The 21,087-nt window shown below is 33.6% G+C and overlaps 3 protein-coding genes, 8 non-coding genes and 1 pseudogene across 14 annotated transcripts; 7 read left to right on the top strand and 5 right to left on the bottom strand.

Moving 5' to 3' along the window:
- Positions 1–23: 23 nt before the first annotated feature.
- tre-2 (Trehalase) lies at positions 24–6,735 on the top strand (the record flags this gene model as incomplete). Of its 3 annotated transcripts, NM_068657.7 has the most annotated exons (12): positions 24–65; positions 508–667; positions 4,036–4,203; positions 4,560–4,699; positions 4,749–4,835; positions 4,891–4,970; positions 5,019–5,132; positions 5,182–5,326; positions 5,377–5,564; positions 5,618–5,834; positions 5,882–6,153; positions 6,204–6,735. In NM_068657.7, the coding sequence occupies 12 exons, from the start codon at positions 24–26 to the stop codon at positions 6,604–6,606; spliced, it is 2,016 nt and encodes a 671-aa protein (NP_501058.2). The 3 variants fall into 3 exon arrangements, with proteins under 3 accessions (NP_501058.2, NP_001293773.1, NP_001368400.1); NM_001306844.3 differs by lacking the exons at positions 24–65; positions 508–667 and having other exon boundaries at positions 4,092–4,203; positions 6,204–6,606; NM_001380293.1 differs by lacking the exons at positions 24–65; positions 508–667; positions 4,036–4,203 and having other exon boundaries at positions 4,589–4,699; positions 6,204–6,606.
- Positions 2,107–2,238, bottom strand: T05A12.7. Its single transcript, NR_056011.1, has one exon. It is a non-coding gene; the product is annotated as an Unclassified non-coding RNA T05A12.7 (non-coding RNA).
- A 199-nt stretch (positions 6,736–6,934) lies between the features above and the next one.
- 21ur-6531 lies at positions 6,935–6,955 on the top strand. Its single transcript, NR_056010.1, has one exon.
- Positions 6,956–8,549: 1,594 nt separating this feature from the next.
- srx-19 (7TM GPCR serpentine receptor class x (Srx) domain-containing protein) lies at positions 8,550–10,208 on the bottom strand. Its single transcript, NM_068656.5, has 5 exons — positions 10,100–10,208; positions 9,891–10,051; positions 8,933–9,529; positions 8,775–8,833; positions 8,550–8,726 (listed from the first exon to the last, which is right to left on the bottom strand). Exons 1-5 carry the CDS (start codon positions 10,139–10,141, stop codon positions 8,692–8,694), a joined length of 894 nt encoding a protein of 297 aa, NP_501057.3. The 5' UTR covers positions 10,142–10,208; the 3' UTR covers positions 8,550–8,691.
- T05A12.6 lies at positions 9,954–10,006 on the top strand. The gene has a single exon (NR_056009.1). It is a non-coding gene; the product is annotated as an Unclassified non-coding RNA T05A12.6 (non-coding RNA).
- A 923-nt stretch (positions 10,209–11,131) lies between the features above and the next one.
- On the bottom strand, positions 11,132–11,152 carry 21ur-13933. The gene has a single exon (NR_056008.1).
- A 2,541-nt stretch (positions 11,153–13,693) lies between these two features.
- 21ur-9864 lies at positions 13,694–13,714 on the top strand. The gene has a single exon (NR_056007.1).
- A 614-nt stretch (positions 13,715–14,328) lies between these two features.
- srx-20 (7TM GPCR serpentine receptor class x (Srx) domain-containing protein) lies at positions 14,329–15,375 on the bottom strand (the record flags this gene model as incomplete). The annotated part of the gene is made up of 4 exons (NM_068655.2): positions 14,329–14,398; positions 14,443–15,033; positions 15,125–15,285; positions 15,337–15,375. 4 exons carry the CDS (start codon positions 15,373–15,375, stop codon positions 14,329–14,331), a joined length of 861 nt encoding a protein of 286 aa, NP_501056.2.
- A 545-nt stretch (positions 15,376–15,920) lies between these two features.
- 21ur-7000 lies at positions 15,921–15,941 on the top strand. Its single transcript, NR_056006.1, has one exon.
- Positions 15,942–16,358: 417 nt separating this feature from the next.
- 21ur-11891 lies at positions 16,359–16,379 on the bottom strand. Its single transcript, NR_056005.1, has one exon.
- A 397-nt stretch (positions 16,380–16,776) lies between these two features.
- On the top strand, positions 16,777–17,794 carry R13H7.3 (annotated as a pseudogene). The gene has a single exon. A coding segment is annotated over exon 1 (1,018 nt).
- Positions 17,795–20,542: 2,748 nt separating this feature from the next.
- Positions 20,543–20,563, top strand: 21ur-9520. The gene has a single exon (NR_056004.1).
- Positions 20,564–21,087: the final 524 nt, after the last annotated feature.

Genomic DNA, 21,087 nt, shown 5'->3' with positions numbered 1-21,087 from the left:
TCAGGTTCAATTGTACAATAAAAATGTATGTAACAAGAATAGGAATCAAGATTTTCGAGAAACAGGTTAGTTTCAGGCACCATATCGCCTACCTGCGCGCCTACATGACATTTGAAACTGGGGTGTGAGAAAAATACGGTACCCGGTCTCGACACGACCAATTTTCGTTGAATACAAAAAAGTATGCGCCTTTAAAGAGTACTGTAATTTCAAACTTTTATGACGACTATATTTTCAATGATGTTTCATTGGTTTTCGATAAAAATATTACTATGCGTAAAAAACATATTTTTTAAAAAACAAATTGAAAGAAAAATCGATGAAAATTCTGCAGCAACACAAATTTTGAATTACAGTACTCCCTAAAGGAACACACGTTTTTGCATTTAACACAAATTAGCCGCTAGACAATTAGACAAATACGCGTGTCGAGACCATGTACCGTATTTTTGGCGCATAAATATTACAATTTCACGTCTCGGTTGTATAATTTTTCGAAATTTCCAGCATAGCCCTGTGTTATTCTTACAACGACTCCAAAAGGTACACAACTCAAATTGTAAAGTATATCCACACTATCACCGATTAGAAAGATGTTGCTCAACTGTTGCAAGTGGAGTTCGGATCCAAAGCCAGACACCACAAGAAGGAGAAAAAGAAAGAAGAGGTCAGTGATTGTGTCAGGTGCTTCTCGTATTTTGGAACTTTGAGCTTGCATCTTCGAGTGCTCTTGGCCATTGGCTCTTGGCTCCAAGATACAAAGTGTATAGTGAAATTGATAGAACATAGAACAGAGCATGAGAAGAAGAGCAGAAAATGCTTGTAAGAAATTGCTGACTATGGGAATTTTAGAAGTGAAATTAAGAAGTTAAGGAGGTGAAGAGTAGTCAAACAAGGACAGAGTGCAGAAAGTTTATATGGGTTACGGTAGTTTACTCCATAAAATAAGTATTTTTTACCTGATAACTTTACCAATTGATTTCGGACAATATTTATTTCAAAAGTTTCTGAAGGATTTTTCTAAATTCATTTATTATAATTCAACAATACCGAGTATCATTTTAAAGAAAAAAAAAATTGGATTTTTGAAAATTTTCAGCCAGAATGTTAAGAAAAAACGTATTGTTTACTACCACAACAAATAAAGTACGCTAGCATCACTAAATTAAACTCACCACCGTCACTCATTTTTGGTAAGTCGTATATGTCTTTTGGAACTGTTGAGAATCCAATAGACTTACAGCGCCCCGAGTTGCCGATGCCTATATCTTATTCCAGAAACCACAATTCAAACGGTGTCAACGAAACCGTTGCTCTAAAAAGTCGGTCGTTATAGCTTTTTTCTTAGAAACGGTAGTAAACTATTTTTAATATCTATACAATTGTACAACTTCAATAATGTTCCAAAGTCTTAAAACTTTTATAAAAAGCTTAAATGGTGAAAAGTGCAATCTATCCTTCCATATATTGTATTAATGTGTTTTTTTCAATACCGTAACACAAGAAATCTGATGATGAGCTTTCAAACATACAAAAATCTGACTGGAGGAAATCATTTTAAAAAGTTTCGTTTTCTAACCAAACGTCTTACTAGAGTGCGACGTGTGTTTAGTAACAACAAAATTCCCATTTTTTGGTGACGTTGATAGTTGTGCTCATATTTGTTTTGAATATTCCAACACTACCAGGTACTCATAATAACTAATAGCGCTGAGCATCTAAACTTCTTCCTCATAAACATAAACATTTCAGTATCAAAGTACTAACATAGTTATACGTTTATAGGCCAATTTCAAGTTATTTTTTTTAAGCGATGAGCAAAAGGTATTCTACAGTATGCCTTTTATTTTGAACTATCACATCACTTTCATGCTTCTCCTCTACTTTCCATCGATTCTCACTTTTTTCCATCAATTTGCTCACACTCTTTTCACAATGTCCTCAGTGCAACCCTACCACAAAACCAAGCTGTTCGTTTTCCCCCAACTGAGTTCAACACGCACCGAGTACATTGGGAGCTTTCCCTCTTTCTCGGCATCTTATATTTTCATTTTCACTTTGCCCTCTAGCTGACTAAGTATCCACATATGCTTCAGTCCTGCAGCTTTTGGGCGCTTTTTGTGTTGAAGTCTCATTTTTCGAGAGGGGCACAATGTGTGTGTGTCACCAACTGGCAGAGACACTCACAGTTCCACATGCTTTTCACATTGACCATTGCTTCTTTTTGTATTTATTTTATATATCATTTTTTAGACATAGAGATTAGCGATTTGATCACATGAATATAGGCTCTGTTCCTAAATAGTTTCTTTTAAATATAATTTTAAAAATTCAAAAGTTACTTGTGTACCGTAGTCTAGAGACTGTAGGCTCTATTTTATAAAAAAGCGAAATTTAGAATATTTGTGAAACGTTCAAAGTTGAAAAATAGTGCAAAAAACCTGCCTAAAGACCATCAATGCAGGTGTAGGTAATCTTGAAGGCGGTCTGTATGGCCTATGCAGAATGATCGCTACAACAATCTCGAACATTCAACAAACAATTTTTGAGCTGACTTAAGTATATATTACTAGTTAAAATTGTGAATATCCCGAAAAAGGAAACTAAAATTATTGAACATTTCAGCTATTTTTTGGTTGAAAAATTTCAATAAATTTGGTACCATAAAATCGCACCATTTCCCTCATAAACCCAGCTCATAAAATTTTCACTTTTAAATTTCACATCACAGGAAGAACGGCCAAAAAAAATTTACGATCTATCGTAATCTTCTTGTAATAAAAGATTCAAGCAGTCACGTGCCAATAATGACCTTATAATCTTCTTACTGGTGCCGATAACAAAGGCTCCACCCCCATATAATCATTTTTTTCGGAATTTTGATGGCAATACTGATAAGCTAAACGTGTATCACACGACAAACGATGACAAGGCTTCCAGGTACATAAGGACCGGGAACTGAATTGAGATGAAGAAGATGGTGGGGGTGAAGCTGAGCTTTACTCTACGTTTTGAAAAAAGCCTTAACAATTTGGAGTTTTTTTTGCCTATCATATTTTCTCGGTGATCAGTTTTTCTCTGTCTTTCCTTTCCGGAAACAGAAAAAAACAAACCCCAACCTTCTGCCAACAAGGCAAGAAATGAGAGAATCGTGGGGGAATCCCCGATTGATCTACTAAACGAAAAGTGGATGCAGGAGGTCGAATTGAGCAGAGAAGCTGGTTTTTTCTTATTCTGTGTCGCTTTTCGAAAGTGTACTTTTCCTCTCTGACTATCTTTAGGATATTTGAAACGTGACCAAATGATATTGCCAATAAAATAGATCTATATATCATTTCTAACTTTTAAACTCCCAATTTCCATAAATAGCATGTGCTACTCGTTTTTTACTCGAAAACCAATCAGACTACTTTCCCTGTTTAGACATCGTTCTCCAGCGCCACGTCATCATTCAGGTGACAATTTGCATTACTAATATTTTTCTATAAAAATCAACTTTTGATCATTTGATCTACCTAGAAACATTATTTAATGCTCCAAAAAAGAAATCAGGTGATTTCTTGAAGTGTTACTTCCAAATGAATGACACTACCAACTAAGTAGGTGAGATGATAATATGACAGCTATTGGACATTTATATCTTCAGTGCCAGTCGTCCAATCGTTTTGGTACATTTCACATACTTTCTGCAATTGAAAGTCAGAAGCCTTTAAATGTTTTTTGAAAACATTCTCATCCTTCTGAGCAATTCACAAACAATTAACAAATTCTTCTATATTGGGAACATTCAAGATTATGAATCTAACATCCTCTGCGTCTCAATTTCTCACATGTTCTCTAGCCTTTTCAACCACCCTATGTTCTGTGCCTCTTGCCTAGACTGAGCTCAACTGAGTATCAAACGCCCAACCCCGCCCATTCCGTGTGGAAGGGAAAGTGTCGGGGGATAGTCATCGAGAAGCTTTTCAGTTTTGACGTTCAGTTTATTTGATATTTTAGGAGTTGATAAGACCTCTAAGATTTCCTTATTTTCAGAACCTTCCACTTCCTTCTCAGCTCCATTTCCTACTTCAACGGCTTTTTCCACCAAAATGAGCCCGTCACCCGTTTGGTGCGATGGAACTCTTCTTCACGCCGTTCAATTATCCGGTCTTTTCCCGGATTGTAAGACCTTTGTGGATATGCCATTGAAGCATGATGCAGGTTAGTTATAGTTAAAAGTATGTATAGAACTTAGAAAGTTCTAAAGAGCGAAAAACGCAGACTCGAAAAAACCATTGAACATTTTCCTTCCTCCGCCGCTATATCCAGGGGGAGCCCCAACCCATGCTCTGCTTCACGTGAATTGCCTGTGAGAGGGAGCAGTCGAGCTGAGAACGAGAAGAAAAGAAAAAAACCAGCGAGAGAGCAAAATAGATGTTTTCTTTTTTGTTCTGCTTCCTCCTTGCAGCGGCAGCAGGAGAATCGACAGAAAATAGATAAAATAGAGATCAGTTTTTGAATCTGGAAAGATTTGAGGATCGCAATTGATTGAAATCCACCTACCGTAATCCTTTCAGACGTCACACTTGCCAGATGGAATGCCCTTATGGCTCTTGCTCCTATCACCAATGACGTGTTAGCCCTTTTCCTTCGGGAAAACTTTGATGAGCCAGAAGGAGAACTAGAAGAATGTGCCCCGACTGATTGGGCGCCTATGGTAATTTGCCTCAAAACTTGCTTCAATAGTCTATAGACAGATATTTCAGACTGATCAATTTGGTGGCATTATAGATGAAGATTATCGAAGATTCGCAGCAGCGCTGCATGCCAAATGGCCAACGTTATATAGAAAAGTAGGATACCAGATAAATTTTTTAAAATCATTTAATAAGCAAAAACTAATTTCAGATTTCCAAAAAAGTCCGCGTTAATCCAGAAAAATACTCAATTATTCCGGTTCCCAATCCATTTGTTGTGCCTGGCGGAAGGTATGTTTTCTATTCTGGAATTTTATTATAAAATGAGTTTTATTGTAGATTCCGTGAAATGTACTACTGGGATTCGTTCTTTACAATCAAAGGTCTCATCGCATCTGGAATGCTTACAACAGTCAAGGGAATGATTGAGAATATGATCTACTTAGTTGAAACGTTAGTTTTTTTTCAACTTATATTTAAAGTTTCAAAATCTGAATTCCAGATATGGTTTCATTCCAAATGGTACACGTGTATATTACTTGAACCGATCACAGCCACCACTATTAACTTGGTGTGTCAAAGCATATTATGAAGCTACTGGTGACAAACAATTTCTGTCAGATGTACTGCCAACACTTAGAAAAGAGGTGAGATTACTTTCTAGGTCAATCAACAAAAAATATTCTGTAAATTTCAGTTCTCATTCTTCCAAACTCACAAAACATATAATCATCCTGATTGGAACACTCCTTTGTATAGATTCGTAGTTGAAACATCACATCCACGTCCGGAATCTTATCGAGAAGATTTGGAAAGCGCCGAGCATTTGGATACTCTTGAGAAGAAATGTGTACTTTGGGGAGATTTGGCCGCAGCAGCTGAAAGGTAAAAGAAGAACAGAATGACGAACGGTTTTAAAATATTGGTTCGAATTTCAGTGGTCGTGACTTCTCATCTCGTTTCTTTGCTGTTCATGGTCCATATGCTGGTCAACTGGCAAGCACACGGACATCTCAATTGATTCCTGTAGACTTGAATTCAATCATTTGTGGAAATATGAAAACATTGAGTGAGATGTATACGGTGTGTGGAGATTTGGAAAGTGCAAAATACTTTGATAATGAGTATCGAACGCTCAGAGATACTATTCGACAGGTACAGTTTCAAACTTTTTTATAATTTTTCATTTTAATAAATTATAGGTTTTGTGGAATGAAGAGCATAATTGTTGGTTTGACTTTGATGTTGAAGAGGGAAATCATGCCACAAGCTTCCACGACACTAACTTCTTCCCAATGTACTGTGACAGCTATCATGAAGATCTCGACTCACAAGTGGTAGTTGACTATTTGACAACATCTGGAGCCATCAGCTTCCCCGGAGGTATTCCTGTATCCCTAGTGAATTCTGGAGAACAATGGGATTTTCCGAACAGTTGGCCACCAACTACTTGGGTTCTTCTTGAAGGATTACGGTAACTTATTGATTGTAGTGTACTTGAGTTATTTATTTTCGGCTTTGCAGAAAAGTTGGTCAAGAAGAATTAGCATTGAGCTTGGTGGAGAAATGGGTACAGAAGAACTTCAATATGTGGAGAACAAGTGGAGGAAGAATGTTCGAAAAGTACAACGTAGTCTCACCATGCTTCAAAGTGAAAGGAGGTGGTGAATACGTGATGCAAGAAGGATTCGGTTGGACAAACGGCGTCATTCTAGACTTTCTCAAGAACTACGGATCCAAAATCCGGTGGCAAGTTGCAGAATCCTGTGAATGCTGTGATGTCACATTATCACGTACTCTTATCAAACCAACATCTCCTGCTCCATCATCATCTTCAACTGCTCGCCTCTTTGCTAGTGAACTCACACAGACACCTTCCGTCGTGTCACTTCAATCAATGTTGTCCGATGGATCAGTTCAGAATTAGATCAAATCCTTCGAAATAGAATTGAAAAATATATATGTTTGTCTCCCTTTGTCTCTTCATGCGGTTCACACTTTCTTGCGTTATTTATTGAATATAAAATTACAGATTAATAAATTTATTTTATGAAATAGTGGATGTTTTTGTTTTTCTCGAATATGCAACTGTTGAATTTATTATTCCTTCGAAGAAGTGTTTTTCTGAACACAGTTCTAATTCGAGGATTTATTCAAATCACCGTATTTCGAGAACTTTTGATTATTTTCAAAACCTAAAATGTTGATTACGGTTTCAAGAAAAAGTTAAGTAATCTACTACTAACGGCAACTATTCCAAGTCGCTTTTTGATCAGGATTGAATATGTTCTATTAATCCTGTAATTGATTAACTTATGTATCACTTATCAATCTATTTTGCGATGCCAAATACTACAATGACTAAACGAGTGTTGAATGTACAGCGCGATCAAAGAAGGCTCCTGAGCCAACAAATCGTCTTTACCCGTAGAAGACCAATCTACTGGATATTCCATGATCTCTTTGATTAATTGACGTTTTTAGGAGTTCACATTTTAAAGAAGAGTCTCTACAATTGGTGTGAAAGCTACATTTCCTTGGTATTTTTATAACTCCCTAACTTCAGAACATCTTCTGGAATGCAGTTCTATAGAGTGTGCAAGTTTTGATAACTCATTCTGAGTTCTATCATTAGGTTTTACCAACAAAAACTACAATACTAATATGGAATGTATGACCAACTGAATAATGGTGAAACGCACCAATGTACTAAAAAGTATCAAACTCATCATGCACAGCTGATTTCTTTAAATTTTTTGTCAAACTATGTATTTGTTTCTGCACAGAAAGTCCGCAATGTCCGCAAGAACACATTTACATAAAATTGAAAAGTTTACAACTTCGGAATAGATAATGTGAATTATTACTGTTAATTATCTTTCGTCTAAAAAAATAAAACCTTTTCTGGATCACTGTTCCCGAAAATTTACTGACAAGGTAGTGATATTTTTTAATCTCGTTACTTGTTTTCAATTTGTATATTTCTGTAGATCCTTTTGTTGAAGTAAAATAAATAAAAAACCCCCTTCCCTAATAATTCGATTTTTTCTTACCCCTTTTTTGTAACTTGGACTTGTCATGAAAATCTCGTGTTTCTTTGTTAAGTAACGTTTTGTATTTTTTTTGTATCGCTAATGTCTAGACATTTTAATAAGAATGGCAAAGGTGAAGTAGTGCTGAGTACAAAATTTGTGTTCATTGTGATGTTTGGCTAACTGAAGGTCTTCATTATTGTGTTATTTAAAGTGATTATTCGAGCGAAATACAAAGTTTAGCTAGAATTGGAGGTGTATCTCAAACTTAATTGAAAATAACGATTACTTTAATGTGATTTTAAATAACTTTTATGATTGAGTCCTGATTGAGTCCTGAGTCCTGATTGAGTTATGATTGAGTACCTGATAAAGGGCCAAAAGATACCTAGAATTTCTAGACATTTTAATGTTTGGTTAAAACTAGATCGCTTATTATTTATTCTAGTAATCACTGCTATTAGTTTCTTATTCAGAAGAATTATTGTATTTCCTAAGCAATAAGGCACACGTATGACAAAAACAGGATGTCTGAATACTTCCTTTATAACTACAGTTATATTAGTTGAGTTATACTTCCCTCAATTGTACATCGTCAACGCTGAAGCTGTTTCAAAATTCCAAATCGTGGTAAAATGTGTATTGCCTATTTTTTTGCATTTTGGGGTAAACTCCGGTGTTTGGTGTGCGCACTGTGTAGGTTGATGAATTTCTCACTCTTCGTTTTTAATTTATCTATTTTTAGATTAACTAAAATATGAACAGGAAGCCTCTCAAAATTCTCTTTTATGATAAAGTGGTCAATTTCAAGAGCTTAATTTTCCATTTTCTAGAGTTATAATAGCTGAAATTTATTAATATGAAAACGCCAATTCACATTATGATCACAAATAGTTATCGAGAAGATTTGGAAAGTTAAATTAAAATACCACAGTATATACAAAATTATCAAGGCGTGGGAGCATTCGAGACGACATAACTTAGATGTCCAGTACGAAGACTGACGATATTAGTTCTGAAAAATATAAATCGATAATTGATTTGACTATAGAACCCGACTGACCGTGCCTCTTTTTCTTGACGGCTTGCATCATTTCCTGGTTGGACAATAAGATTATACCTCTGAAAATTTCAGTTTAATTAGATTGCAATTTAGGGCAAAAGTACACAGGCCTCCCACCTATAAATGTTCGTAAAAATTGTGAAAAAATCTGAACTAACCCTTCAAAAGCCAACATGAAAGCCCACAAATTTGCATCCAGAAACAGTAATATTTGGTTTTCGAGCATTGGTGCAGTAATCCGATAAAAAATCAACGCAACACTCATCGATAAACCTTGAAAGAATGATTGTCGAATGAAGTTAAATTCTCTTTGTCGTTGATCCTTTGACATTCCAACTCCAGTACTATCTGACACTATTCGATGAAGTTTTCTGGCTTTATATGCTGCCAACAAATTCAAAAACAGTGTGGCAACAACCAGGGACATGTTGAAAATGAAATCACAATACCAAGTGAGTTGATCACAACGAACATCATTCTCCGGGTACGAGAACAGCCAAGATTCTTGTTCAAAGTAAAGGTAGCAGCCGAGAAATTCATAGAATGTAAAACACATTCCGATGGAAACGACAACGGCAAAGTTTCTCAACATGTACGTGTTGAAGTTCGAGAAAATTCTGTCGTAGAGGAAGATCATATAGACCGCACAAAAACGGTTCAAAGAGTTGAAAAAGTTGAGTTGAGCAGCTATTTCGTAGATTATCATCGACACAGTTCCAACGAAACGAGATGCTTTGTAGGGAAGTTTAAGGGATCTGAAAATGGTTTTATATCAATAATTTTTCCCTCAAATAACATTTATTCAATATTTTTGAACGGTTTAAATTAAGGTATGTCTAGTTTGAATTGCTTGTGTATCAACTACTTGTGAGTTGAATTTTATTCCAAAATTTTGTATGTAGAGGTCTTGTAGTTCCTGATCAGAACGGACATAACTTTTCCAGGAATTTTTTTGAGACTTCACCATACCTTACTGTTTATGTGCCCGCCTGCCGTCTACTTATTGGATTTAGTTTGAACATATGTAAATTAATTTATCAAGAATTCAATTTAAAATCACAAATTTTCATGGAACTTTAGCAGTAGGCAGGCAAAAAGTTCTAGAAAACAACTTACGTGAAGTGCAATGGTCCAACAAAAATAAGGAACAAAAGACACATGAGAATGTTGCAAACAGCTTGATTTTTTGTGATAATTCCAAATGAGCTTCTCATTGAGCTCATTTTTCGAGCTGTCAGCAGAACGATGATGTTTGTGATCAATCCAAATGTCATTATCTAAATTTCACTTTTTTAAAACTATATTTTAATTCAAATATAACTCACCACAACGGTGATCATTGCATCAATCATTTGATCGGACATCATTTTGAATGAAAATTGAAATTTACGGCGATCCTGAATATGTTCTCTGTTTATGGAAATCAGAAAGTATATTGACGATAGTGAAAACGGAAAAAATGAGATAGAAAAGGTACTCAGGATTTGTAGTAGTTTCTGGGATCAGACACGGAATTTAGCAATGAAAGACGTACATTTTATTCCAGGTAAATCGAAATGTGGTGAGCAAAAATTAGATATTTTTAATCATGTGACATACATAACATTAAAATTAATGAATGGAATTTTTGGCTGCCACACCTTTGAGATATGTGGGTGCAATTTTTTGCATGAATAATTTTGAAAAAAAAATTCCCGAATAAAACAATGTTTTTTTCGAGGCTCGAATTTTGCAGGTTTATGAAACAAGCCCTTTAAGAAAAGAACTTCAAGTGGGAAGTACAAAGACAGTATGATATGAGTAAGTTCTGAATCGATGAACTGGAAAACATTAAAGATTAGACGTCTATACTGATAACTCTAGGCCATATACCAAAACATAAACTGGGAGGAATAGTAAAATATTTGTTCTGAGAAGGAAATCCCAAAGCAACAAGATACGTTGGAATTTGAATGCCATTCGTGAAGACGAACAGATCAGACTATTATCAGGCAATTAAAAAAAAATGTCTTAATTATTTTAATATTTTCTCAAAATATATCTCTCCGGATATTTTGAGCTGTTGAACTGGAAAAATAATGACTGTTTCAAAGGATCTTAGTAGAACTTTCTGGGAACGGACTTGTTGCCCGACGAGCAGTTTTTTGCCGAAATTTCAGAAAATTAGTCATTTTTGGGGAATTGAAAGCGTTCATAAAACCGACAAAACATTGGAAAAGTGTGTATTTTTTGGTTTATAAAGTATCAAATTAAGTTCTCGTCAAAGAGTGAAGCCTATATTAGTGAACATTCAAAAATAGTGCTCTTGTACATTTGTAAGAAAGTGGAAAAGAATTGTCAAGTTGTTGCAAAGTTCTGCCAGCAAGTTACAACCCAAATTCCGAAAATATGCCCGATGACAATCATCATATAGAGATGTTGAAACAGTATGCATTTGATTTATTTAAATTAGTAAAATTTATTATGTTTGAAAAGAAAGATCAACAATTTCAAAATTGAATAAAAACTACTTATAAAAGTATTACAAGCTTCATGATCTTGCGAAGTTTAAAACAAAATTAACATTATGTCGATGAAACTCAGAAATTGTCAGATTTGAACACTTTTTGAAATACTCAAGATCATTTTTATTATCATCACCAATACATCTACAAAGAACTTGAGAACTTAGAGATTAACAATTGTTTAACTATAAGGTTGAGTATGCAAATAAAGAACAAAGAAATAAAGTTCGTCATTGGAAAATCGTAACAAAGATAAAAGGATGTCTCAAACAAAAAGCATGCTGATCAGTTGAACTTAGGATTGAAAAACTTTGTTGCGATTGTAGACGCGTGGGGAAAACAAGGAAAAAAAACGAAAAAAGGATAAAATACTTTTTTTTGTACTCGATGTGAGTTTTCTGTGTTTCTTGATCACTCATTATATACACATTTTGCTTTTTAATTCGGTTACTCACTGGAAATCTAAGTTTATGACGTCTCAAGATGCCAAGAATGATGCACATGAGCATGGGAAATTATAGGAAAATGAGCCAGTCTAAACAAAAGGTATGATACCAACAAGAAGAGGTCAGAATATTCCCGAAATGTATTTCACATTATTCATCTGGGTGGGATTTGTCTCGAAGGTGTGACATCTATTGGACCCTATCTTCGAGATTATTGGTTTATATCTAATGAATCATAACTCGGGATGCTTTCATGAAATACAGTTATTGTATTTTTCGGCATTTCGGTCCAGATTTTCGCCCAGGTTTGCCCCAAAAATTTATTAACTATTAACTTAATCAGAAGTTGATTAAACTAGAACAAAACTTCGAGTTTGGCAAGACTTGGATTTAGGCTGCGCTGAAATGCCAAGTCGCGCCAAACTTTAACCCAAATTTGTCAGCCCAAATTAGACAAACAATCCCCTTTTCTCGAAAAAGTCACGTTTCTTGGTTTAAAAAAATTCTAGCAGTTTCCACATGGACACGAAGAATATGAGAACTTACTGATGAGACAAGAAAATGTGACTATTGGGGCGTTCCAGACAAGGAACAGTCGTATTTATTCTGAAATACTTGTCTAGCGAAACACGTGGTTATCTCTATTGTACCGGATGTTATGGTTATTAAGCAATAATTTTATGCAATCATGTGCGCAATACTAATAACCTCATTCGATCGTAAGATATCAAAACTTTTTTGTGGTGACGTATCTAGGCATCACTGAGTTGAGAAATTGCCTTTCGCAAGAATAACACCGCATATGCTTCATTTACCGAATTGGACATTTTGAACTCATGCTCAGCAGATATTACTCGATTTTGACTGAACATGCTGATTTCTTGAAGTTCAATACACGCAGATTCTAGAGATCTATGAGTTTTACTACAAATACTCTACATCAAAAATTTCATAGCATTTTTATGGATTGCCAGTTTAAATGAAGAGAAATCTTTCGATAATTTCCAGAGTACTAGAGTGTTCTAGGTGTCCCTGCAATCAAAACCACAGAAGTCGAAGAAATTTAATTGGGTTGCAAAAACGTACGCAAATATACATTGCTTTATACTAACCATTTTCAATACTATAGCATACCTTACTATTAGAAGAACAAAGATCTTATGTGCTTTGAATACTTTGATGCTCAATCAGCTGACAAGACTGTACAAAAACGGAAATTAAAAAGACACCAGACAACGGACATCTTCTCAGAAATAAAAAATAATACGGAAGTTGTGAGCATTGTAGTCTGTCGATTCACGTGTCTAGCTACCGTACTTCCTTCGAACTTAGTGGATAGCAGAAATATTACAGATCTCTAGCATCTACCAGAAAGTTTGTCTTAATTTTAGTCAAGCAGTATTTTTTGTTCAAAAGTTCAAAAGATTTTTTAGAATATTTTCGGTTGATTGGTATGATTTCTCCACCGAACTAATTTAACACTATAGAACGCTGAAAAACAATTTTTCAAAAAAAAAACGTTGTCTGTTTTGTAAAATCTGACGTAGTCCATTTAAGTTAAAAGTAATAAAAATATGCTTCCTCTTGTAAGAATAGAGAATTAAATGATGATTTCTTGAACAGTTGAGCAATTGAAAATATTAAATACTTGGAGGTTCTAGTAAAAAAAACAAAGAATTTAACCAAGAATTACACGTGTTCGTTAGCAGGTGCAACTCAAAATCCATCACCTAAGAAGATGTTTCGAAGAATTAATATGATTAATTTACTTATTTAGAGAATTTTCTGTTTGAACATTAGTGGAACTCAATTGAACATTCCAGGTTAGTCAAGACAATGTTTTCATTCCAGGTTAGTCAAGACAAATGTTGAAAAATATAACGAGGATTGTAGAATTTTAGAAAACCCAATAAATTAATTTCTGTTTCAACTTTAAGGTAATAAGTTCAAATAAAAGCCTAGCTTATATTGATAATATCAGGATGATCTCAATCTTTTTTCATACATCGAGTTGTAGACTGCGCATAGCTTTGGAATTTAAAATTCACTACATTGACGATTGACCCTCCTTTTATTTTTTTAGAGTGACTATCAAATTTTCCCCCACAGTAGCACTATATGCTACTTCATCTTTAATAGTTTAAACTTAACAGTGTTTCAGCTCGATTCTCTCTTCACTAAAATTCCTTTCCCAAAATACTTTTTTGTACACAAAAGTTTCCCTGATGTACATACACACGGCAAAAGCACACGGTACTAACCCGCTTTTTACAATTGAAACTACGATTTAATTGAGATTTGTGATAAGTCGTGTTTCCAGAAAGCGTAGTTCATTACTGAATAATATAAGCAGTATCAGAATTGTAAATGAATTAAGCAGATGTCAAAACATAAAAATTTGATTCCAAACATCTAACGAACACAGTGAAGATCCAAAATGAAAATCGATGATGTTAACTCTGCAATTACTGTATTTGAACAATTTTTGAATAAACGAAATTATCAACATGGAGAAACATTAATGATGTTCGTAGTCTATTTGTTAGGATGTAAAATTTAAGAAACTTTTCAAGGCGAAATACTGTTAAAAATATACCTTTTTTTCTAAAACTCACCACTTTTTCTATTTTTCACAGCCGTGAAAATCTCTCGATTTGATATTAAAATGATGACTCTGAATATAATTTTGAATTACACCTTTTCAAAAATAAAACTAACCCTTCAAAAGCCAACATAAATGCCCAAAAACTTGCATTCAGAAACAATAAAATTTTGTTCGAGATGAGTGGAGCAGTAAAATGATAAAAAATCAAAGAAATACTCATAAAAAGTCCCTGACAAAATGATTGTCTGATGAAGTTCAGTTCTCTTTGCCGGCGATTTGATACTTCACTTGGAGCCAAAAATGTAATTTTTCGATGTAATTTTCGAGATTTAAATGCAGCAATTAGATTGAGTATTAAAGTAAAATTGACCAATACAATATTGAAAATAAAATCACAATACCATGTAAGATGATTACAATGTTCTGTTTCTGGATATGAAAATATCCAAAGATCAGCATGAAAATAGAGATAACACTCGAGAAGTTCATAAAATGTAGTGCACATAACAATTGCAATTGCGTATGCCATACATATCATTATATAGGTGTTAAAATTGGAAAATACTTTTTCGTAAAGAAATATAACATAAACAGAGAAAACTCGATTGAATGAATTGATGAAGTTCAATTGAGCGGATACTTCAAATATTATCATTGAAATTAAGCCAACAAATCGAGACAATTCATACGGTAGTTTCAAATCACTGAAAATTGAAAAAATAAAATTGTTGTAGTTAACTAGAAATTTTCAGAAAAATTACAGCGCCATTGGAATGAGTTTAAAAAAATCCTTACGTTAATTGTAGTGGTCCAACAAAAACTAAAAAAAGAAGACACATAAGAATATTGCACACTGCTTGATTCTTTGTGATTATTCCAAATGAGCTTCTCATTGAGCTCATTTTCCGAACGGTGACCAAAACGATGATATTTGCAAATAAACCAAACGACATTATCTGGAAATTATAAGGTGAATTTAGACAGTGACGGATGATGAAAAAACTTACTAATACCGTAATAATTGAATTGATAAATTGTGCAGACATTCCTTCTTTATTATCGATTTGAAATTTATCTTGAAATATTAATTAAAGACACAGAATTCAAAGATGCGATGTTCACAAATCACAAAAGGAAGTAAAGAAAAACGGTCGTTTTGCTGAAAGTTTTGTAATTTCCAGAAATCAAAAAGTCTCCCGTATAAACAGTCGTTTTGAAGTTCTGATTCGTTTTTATTTTGAAGTATTGAGGTTTTTCTCAAAATAAAACCATGACATTTTGAAAAAGTCTACGCATAATTGTTTATCATGAGATTTATTCGTTTCGTTGGTAAATAAAAAAATGTAGTTTAGTTTTCCGAATTACTTTTCCAATCGATGCCACTTTTAAAATTAAAGTTAATTTCTAAGAGCAATTAAAAACGACTCTTGCGGATCCAGAACTCTGTTTTAAAAGTAAATATGCAATGGTGAAAGTGATTGGGAACCGTGCAAAATTGTATTGAAACTTAGACTTTTGAAAGTGTGGTTTTTACAAATATGTTTACTGTTTCTTAATTTACATATTTTATGGCGATGTTAAAATGTTTTGTTCGACTTGACTTGACATAACTTGATTATTTTTTGAGAAGGGTTTCTATAAAACATTTTTCTCAATAATTATTCCCAAAAAAAATTAAAAATTAATAATTCCAAGCTTCTCACAACCAGAAATATAATATTTAATAAATTCGAAGACCATATCAACCGATGATGTTTAAAACTTTCGATATAAAGACCGCGTCTGCAGGCGTAACATTTGTATTCATTGACATTTTTATTTCAGCTGTTTTTTCTCTATTCCTTCTGAAAATTGAAAACTTGAAGAGCAGATAAATTCTTTGCTCCCTATTTTTTCGAAACAAAAAATGCCAAAAAATCATAAAATATGTGATACAAAAACTGTAAAGCAACACAAGAGCTAATATTTTAAAAGTTCTTCCGGGTTTTGTATTATTATTTGTTGTTTTAATATTATGTTTAACAGAATAATGTAACAATACTTATGCAAACCATATGCACAGAAACAATTGTTTTCATAAATAAATATTGAAACAGGAATTTTTTTTTAATATTAAATTTTTTTTTTGAAAACATTACTCAAATGTGACCATTTTTATTGTTTAAATTTCCTCCAAAATGTGAGCTGAGTGACGAATCAGCGAAGCCAATCAAGCGAAGCGTGCGAATTTCGAAGATGTTCAAAAGTGGATGCTTATTCACGTATGAGAACCTTCGAACCGGGATATTAGCCGTAATTATTAGGTTGAGCAAAAAGTCTTTGCAAAGTTTGTACTTTTCTTCATTTCTCAGCGTTAACTCGTTATTTTCTTATTCTGTTTTTTTATTTGTATAGAACATAATGTGCATGTTTAATGCATTTGAAAAAACTTTTGGATGCTGTTCAAAATGACCGAGAATTTGCTCGCCGATCACCACGCTCTCCGAGGAGGTTTTCTGTACGAGTTCCTCCAAGGCCGCAAGTGCAACGAAGCTCGTCGTAACATGTGTTCAGTGTTAGGCAATAACTCTGTCACCTACAATACCATGAAGTTTTGGTTCGAAAAGTTCACGAAAAAGAACTACGATCTCGATGATAAACCAAGATCAGATCTCTCTCGTTCGGATATCGATGAGGATATTTCGAGAAACCTGGAAGATGATTCAAGAGCAACGTCACGCAAACTTTGTGCGACTCTCAAGCATCCCCAAAGAACCATCATCAACCATCTCCATAGAACCGGAAGGGTGCCAAAGTTCGGTCAACTTGTTCCTCACAAATTGTCCGATTCTCAGAAAAATTGCTTTGTGACCTCTCTCTTTCGCTGCTCACTAGGAAACGAACGACGGACTGGATTAAGTATATCATTACTGGAAATGATAAATGGGTATTGTATGTTAGCCATACCAGGAAAAAAGAGTGGGTCCCGGTCGAGGAAACCGCGAAACCTGGCCTCAAGTGAGAACTTCAAGAAAAAAAGTGCTTCTCTCAATTCGGTTGGACAGTAAGGGTCATTTCCAGAGAGCTTCTTCCAAACTTTGCTACAATCAACGCTGGCCTATACTACATTTAATTGGAAAAGGTGGTCCATGCTCATCGATTACATCGCCCTAGAGGATCAAAGTTGTTGCTGCTCCATGACCACGCAAGACCGCATACAACTTTGAAGACCCGCCAGAAGCTCCAGACCCTCAGAATCCAATTTTCGTCTCACCCACCGTATTCAACGGACTTGTCTCCTACTGACTACTATATGTTCCGCTCTCTCCAAAATCTCCTTGCCGGGAAGAAGTTTCATGATCGAAAGGTCGTCGAAACGGGGTTGGACGACTTCTTTGCCTCATAATCGCAGGAGTTCTAGGCGGAGGGTACTGTTCAACTTCCATTGTGTTGGCAAGAAATCATAAGCATTAATGGTAAATATATTACCCATTGAATCTTGTTCGCTTTGAAAAAATACTACTTCCAAAAAAAATCAAAATTTTGCAAAGACTTTTTGCTCAACCTAATAGAACAAAAAAAGATTTTGAGTGATGAATATTTATTTGTTTTAAGTATTTGTTTTCGTTTCATTTTTGAATTTTTTTGAGAATTTAGAGATTTTGATTTTTAAAATAAAATCCGAATCCATTAGAAATATTCGTATAACTGTTGCATATACATACCTCCGTTTCGAATTTAAAAATTGGTAAGAATTTGATAGATTTTTTTGTAATTCATGTCAAAAATATCAATTTAAAAGAAGAAGAATTTAATATCAGGTGATAAATACATTGTTGTGATGTTTCGTTTTAGTATTATACTTACAAATATGTGGAGCTTCTTTTACAGCGGTTTCCACAAAGTGGTAATTCGGTAAATGAAAACATTATGCTGTTCTATGATCTTTATAAATAGATGATTATTTTTAAACAGAAAAAAACATGCTGAATACTCACGCCAGTTCCAAATTTAATATGATGAATATATTATTTAATCTGCAATTGTTCAAAAGAGTGTCTGCAAAATATAAAATGTTCCAGAGTAGTCTACACCCAGTTCTCTTCTGAGAACTCAAAAATGTGTTGAAAACAAATGTGTTGTTGCAATTTTCAGTGTAAATTGAATGTTAACGCTTCAAAGGCTCAAGTTTATTTTTTCAGGACACAGATGATGAGATAATCTATGTTCGTTTCATTCATCCTGCTGTCTGGTTCAATAGTTTTTTTGTTTTAAAATTTTTTTGTATATAATATTTTGAGACAATTTTCCAATTATTTAGACTCTGAAACAAATAATAGCATAATTATAGGTAAAAACTGAGCAATTTTAACTGTAAATGAAAAAGTTTTAAATATTTTAATTATACCATCAGGCCTAGTTAACAACGCATAATTGTCTTGTACCTACAAGCGTAACGTAGGCACGTAGGTATAAAATGGCAGCCAAAACTTCAGCTTCACTAATATTCTCATTTTTTGTTTTTAAAAATTTCAAAGAAGATAGACTCAAAGTTCAATATAACAAGTTGCTTGCATGAATTTTTTTTGAATAGGATATTCCCATAATTATGCCATTCAAAACGAAAAAATTCAAATTAGTGTTTTTCTGTTCTCTTAATTTAAAATATGCTATCTGAAATGACTATTTCTACTTAAAAACCACTAACTTTTTCTCTCATCTCACCCCCCCCCCCCCCCCCTGATACTTACAAAGTCAATAACAACATTTACTAAAAATATTCAAATTTGAATGAAAACGTAACAGAAGGTAAAAAATAACACCCTCCGGAACAAAAACAAACTAGAAACGAGGAAGGGAGAATGCTAATGCTAGTTGCACCCACTTAGACCATGACGAGCATTTTCTACGCTTTTTTCCAAAACTATAGTATTGAAAATTCGTGTCTAAACATTAATTATTGAATAATATTGGCCTAGCTCATTTTTCAAAAAAAAATTCAAAATCCTTTAAAGGATGAGAGAACTACATTGAGTCTTAATTGAAAAACAGTTAGCTTGACGTTTTTCACCCAAAAAATGGAAAAATTAGAATAATTTAACGTTTATTTTCGCTTTCTACTTGTTTCAATTTTTTCTCTACTTTTTAAAATTCCCTGTAAGGCGAATTCAAACTTTTCCTTTGTTTTTGCTTAAACTTTATTTCAGCCGGTATTTTAACTCCAAAATTAATTTGAAGTTAAAGGAAATTTTTGGATATAAAATTATATGAGGGATGCACCAAAACATTCACAAAAACATGACCATTTATACAAAAATTCAATGCAAAAAACCAGACAAATGATGTTTTTCATAGAACGTCATTGATACAATAGAATCCGATTGTACCTGGATAAATACACTTGGTCAAACATCATTCAAACTTAGGATGAAAAATCCGTTGTATTATTTTTTTCCGTTCCACATAAATCACTACCCACACGCTTATTTTTTGATTCCAAAACATTTATATTTGTTTCTGAAAATTAATTGTTCCAAGAAAATTATATAATTTCTGAAAATTTTCTGAAAATTTTTTCAAAACACCCACAAATGTTCCCACCTAGAATTAGTTTATCCAAACTTGAATTGATCATGATTCTTGGCAAATAAAAAATAAACTCTAATGTTCGCTTATTTTAAGATATTAACATTTATTAAGAACGGTGCTATCAATAGATCACTATGAAACTTTTTTGAGAATATCTAAACGTACTCTTTTACTCCGCATGTTTTCTTGAAAAACTACCTTGTTGATTTTATTATTACTATTATCAAATTTTCGTTCACCGATTTTTGGGTTTCACTAGGTTTTTGAGGACCTCGGAAGGCAAATGAACATTTTTGCAAAAGTTGCTTTTTTCCTGCAATTGTTTCATCTCGTCCTCCAGCGTTGTTACCTTTTTTTGAATTATCTTAATATAATTTGAAACTTCTTATGTCAAGTTTTCAGACATTTTTCCGCGAAAGAAAAATGTTGAACAATGTATACAATTTTTAAGGTTTCAGAGATCTTCTTATCAGGTTATAGGAAAAATCGGAACGGTGTCTGAAAATTGGACAAAAAACAATTCAGATATTGAAATTTTTGCAAAATTGAAAAAAAAACAAATCTCTTTAAGAATTAGAAAAATTCTTAGCATTTTTTTACAGTTTCATCTCTACCTTTAATATAAATTAAACATTTAATGCATATTAATACTCTATTTTTCGTTGCATTTCCCAAGAATCTCAGAAATTTGAAAAATAGCTTTCTTACAGCTGAAATCTAAGTCCCAAAATCCAGAAACTGGTTTTTTCGGTATTTACATGTACAATGCTTTCTTTTTTAATAATTATCTTTGATTTTTTGATTTTCTAGTTATCTCTTTCTTATTACTGAATTGTTCTAAATTATGGGAAAATAACATATTTTCCAGGTGCAATTCTCCTCATTCGGATTATTATTTCTTCAATGAAAGATTTTCTGAGGTTATGGGTAGTCTAATCTTCTTGAGCAAAACTCAAAACCTTGAAATTCGTTGTTTGGTCTCAATATTTTCAAAAAATTAAAAAAACAAATTGCGCAACAATATTCTAAATTACAGCTTTTGAAATGAAATGTCATATGATTCAAAAATTGTCAATTTCCTTTTAAAAAATTGCGAAGAAAAGTGCATCCCACTCAAATGAACAACGAAATGATCTCAGTGAGCATTGAGTAAACATAAATTAAGTTCCAACAATTCCAAAAATTTTCAA

The sequence above is a fragment of the Caenorhabditis elegans genome, chromosome IV (genome assembly GCF_000002985.6).
Source record: "Caenorhabditis elegans chromosome IV".
NCBI lineage: Eukaryota > Metazoa > Nematoda > Chromadorea > Rhabditida > Rhabditidae > Caenorhabditis > Caenorhabditis elegans.
The sequence above is the reverse complement of the archived record's forward strand: the minus strand, read 5'-3'. Positions and strand labels throughout refer to the sequence as shown.

What these genes read in the sequence shown, in the direction of transcription:
- srx-19 (NM_068656.5), bottom strand. Translation starts at nt 10,141, where the DNA reads ATGATGTCCGATCAAATGATTGATGCAATGATCACCGTTGTG. An exon ending in GTTGGACCATTGCACTTCAC is followed by an intron (nt 9,530 to 9,890) that starts GTAAGTTGTTTT and finishes AACCATTTTCAG; the next exon opens with ATCCCTTAAACTTCCCTACA. An exon ending in TTCATGTTGGCTTTTGAAGG is followed by an intron (nt 8,834 to 8,932) that starts GTTAGTTCAGAT and finishes TGAAATTTTCAG; the next exon opens with AGGTATAATCTTATTGTCCA.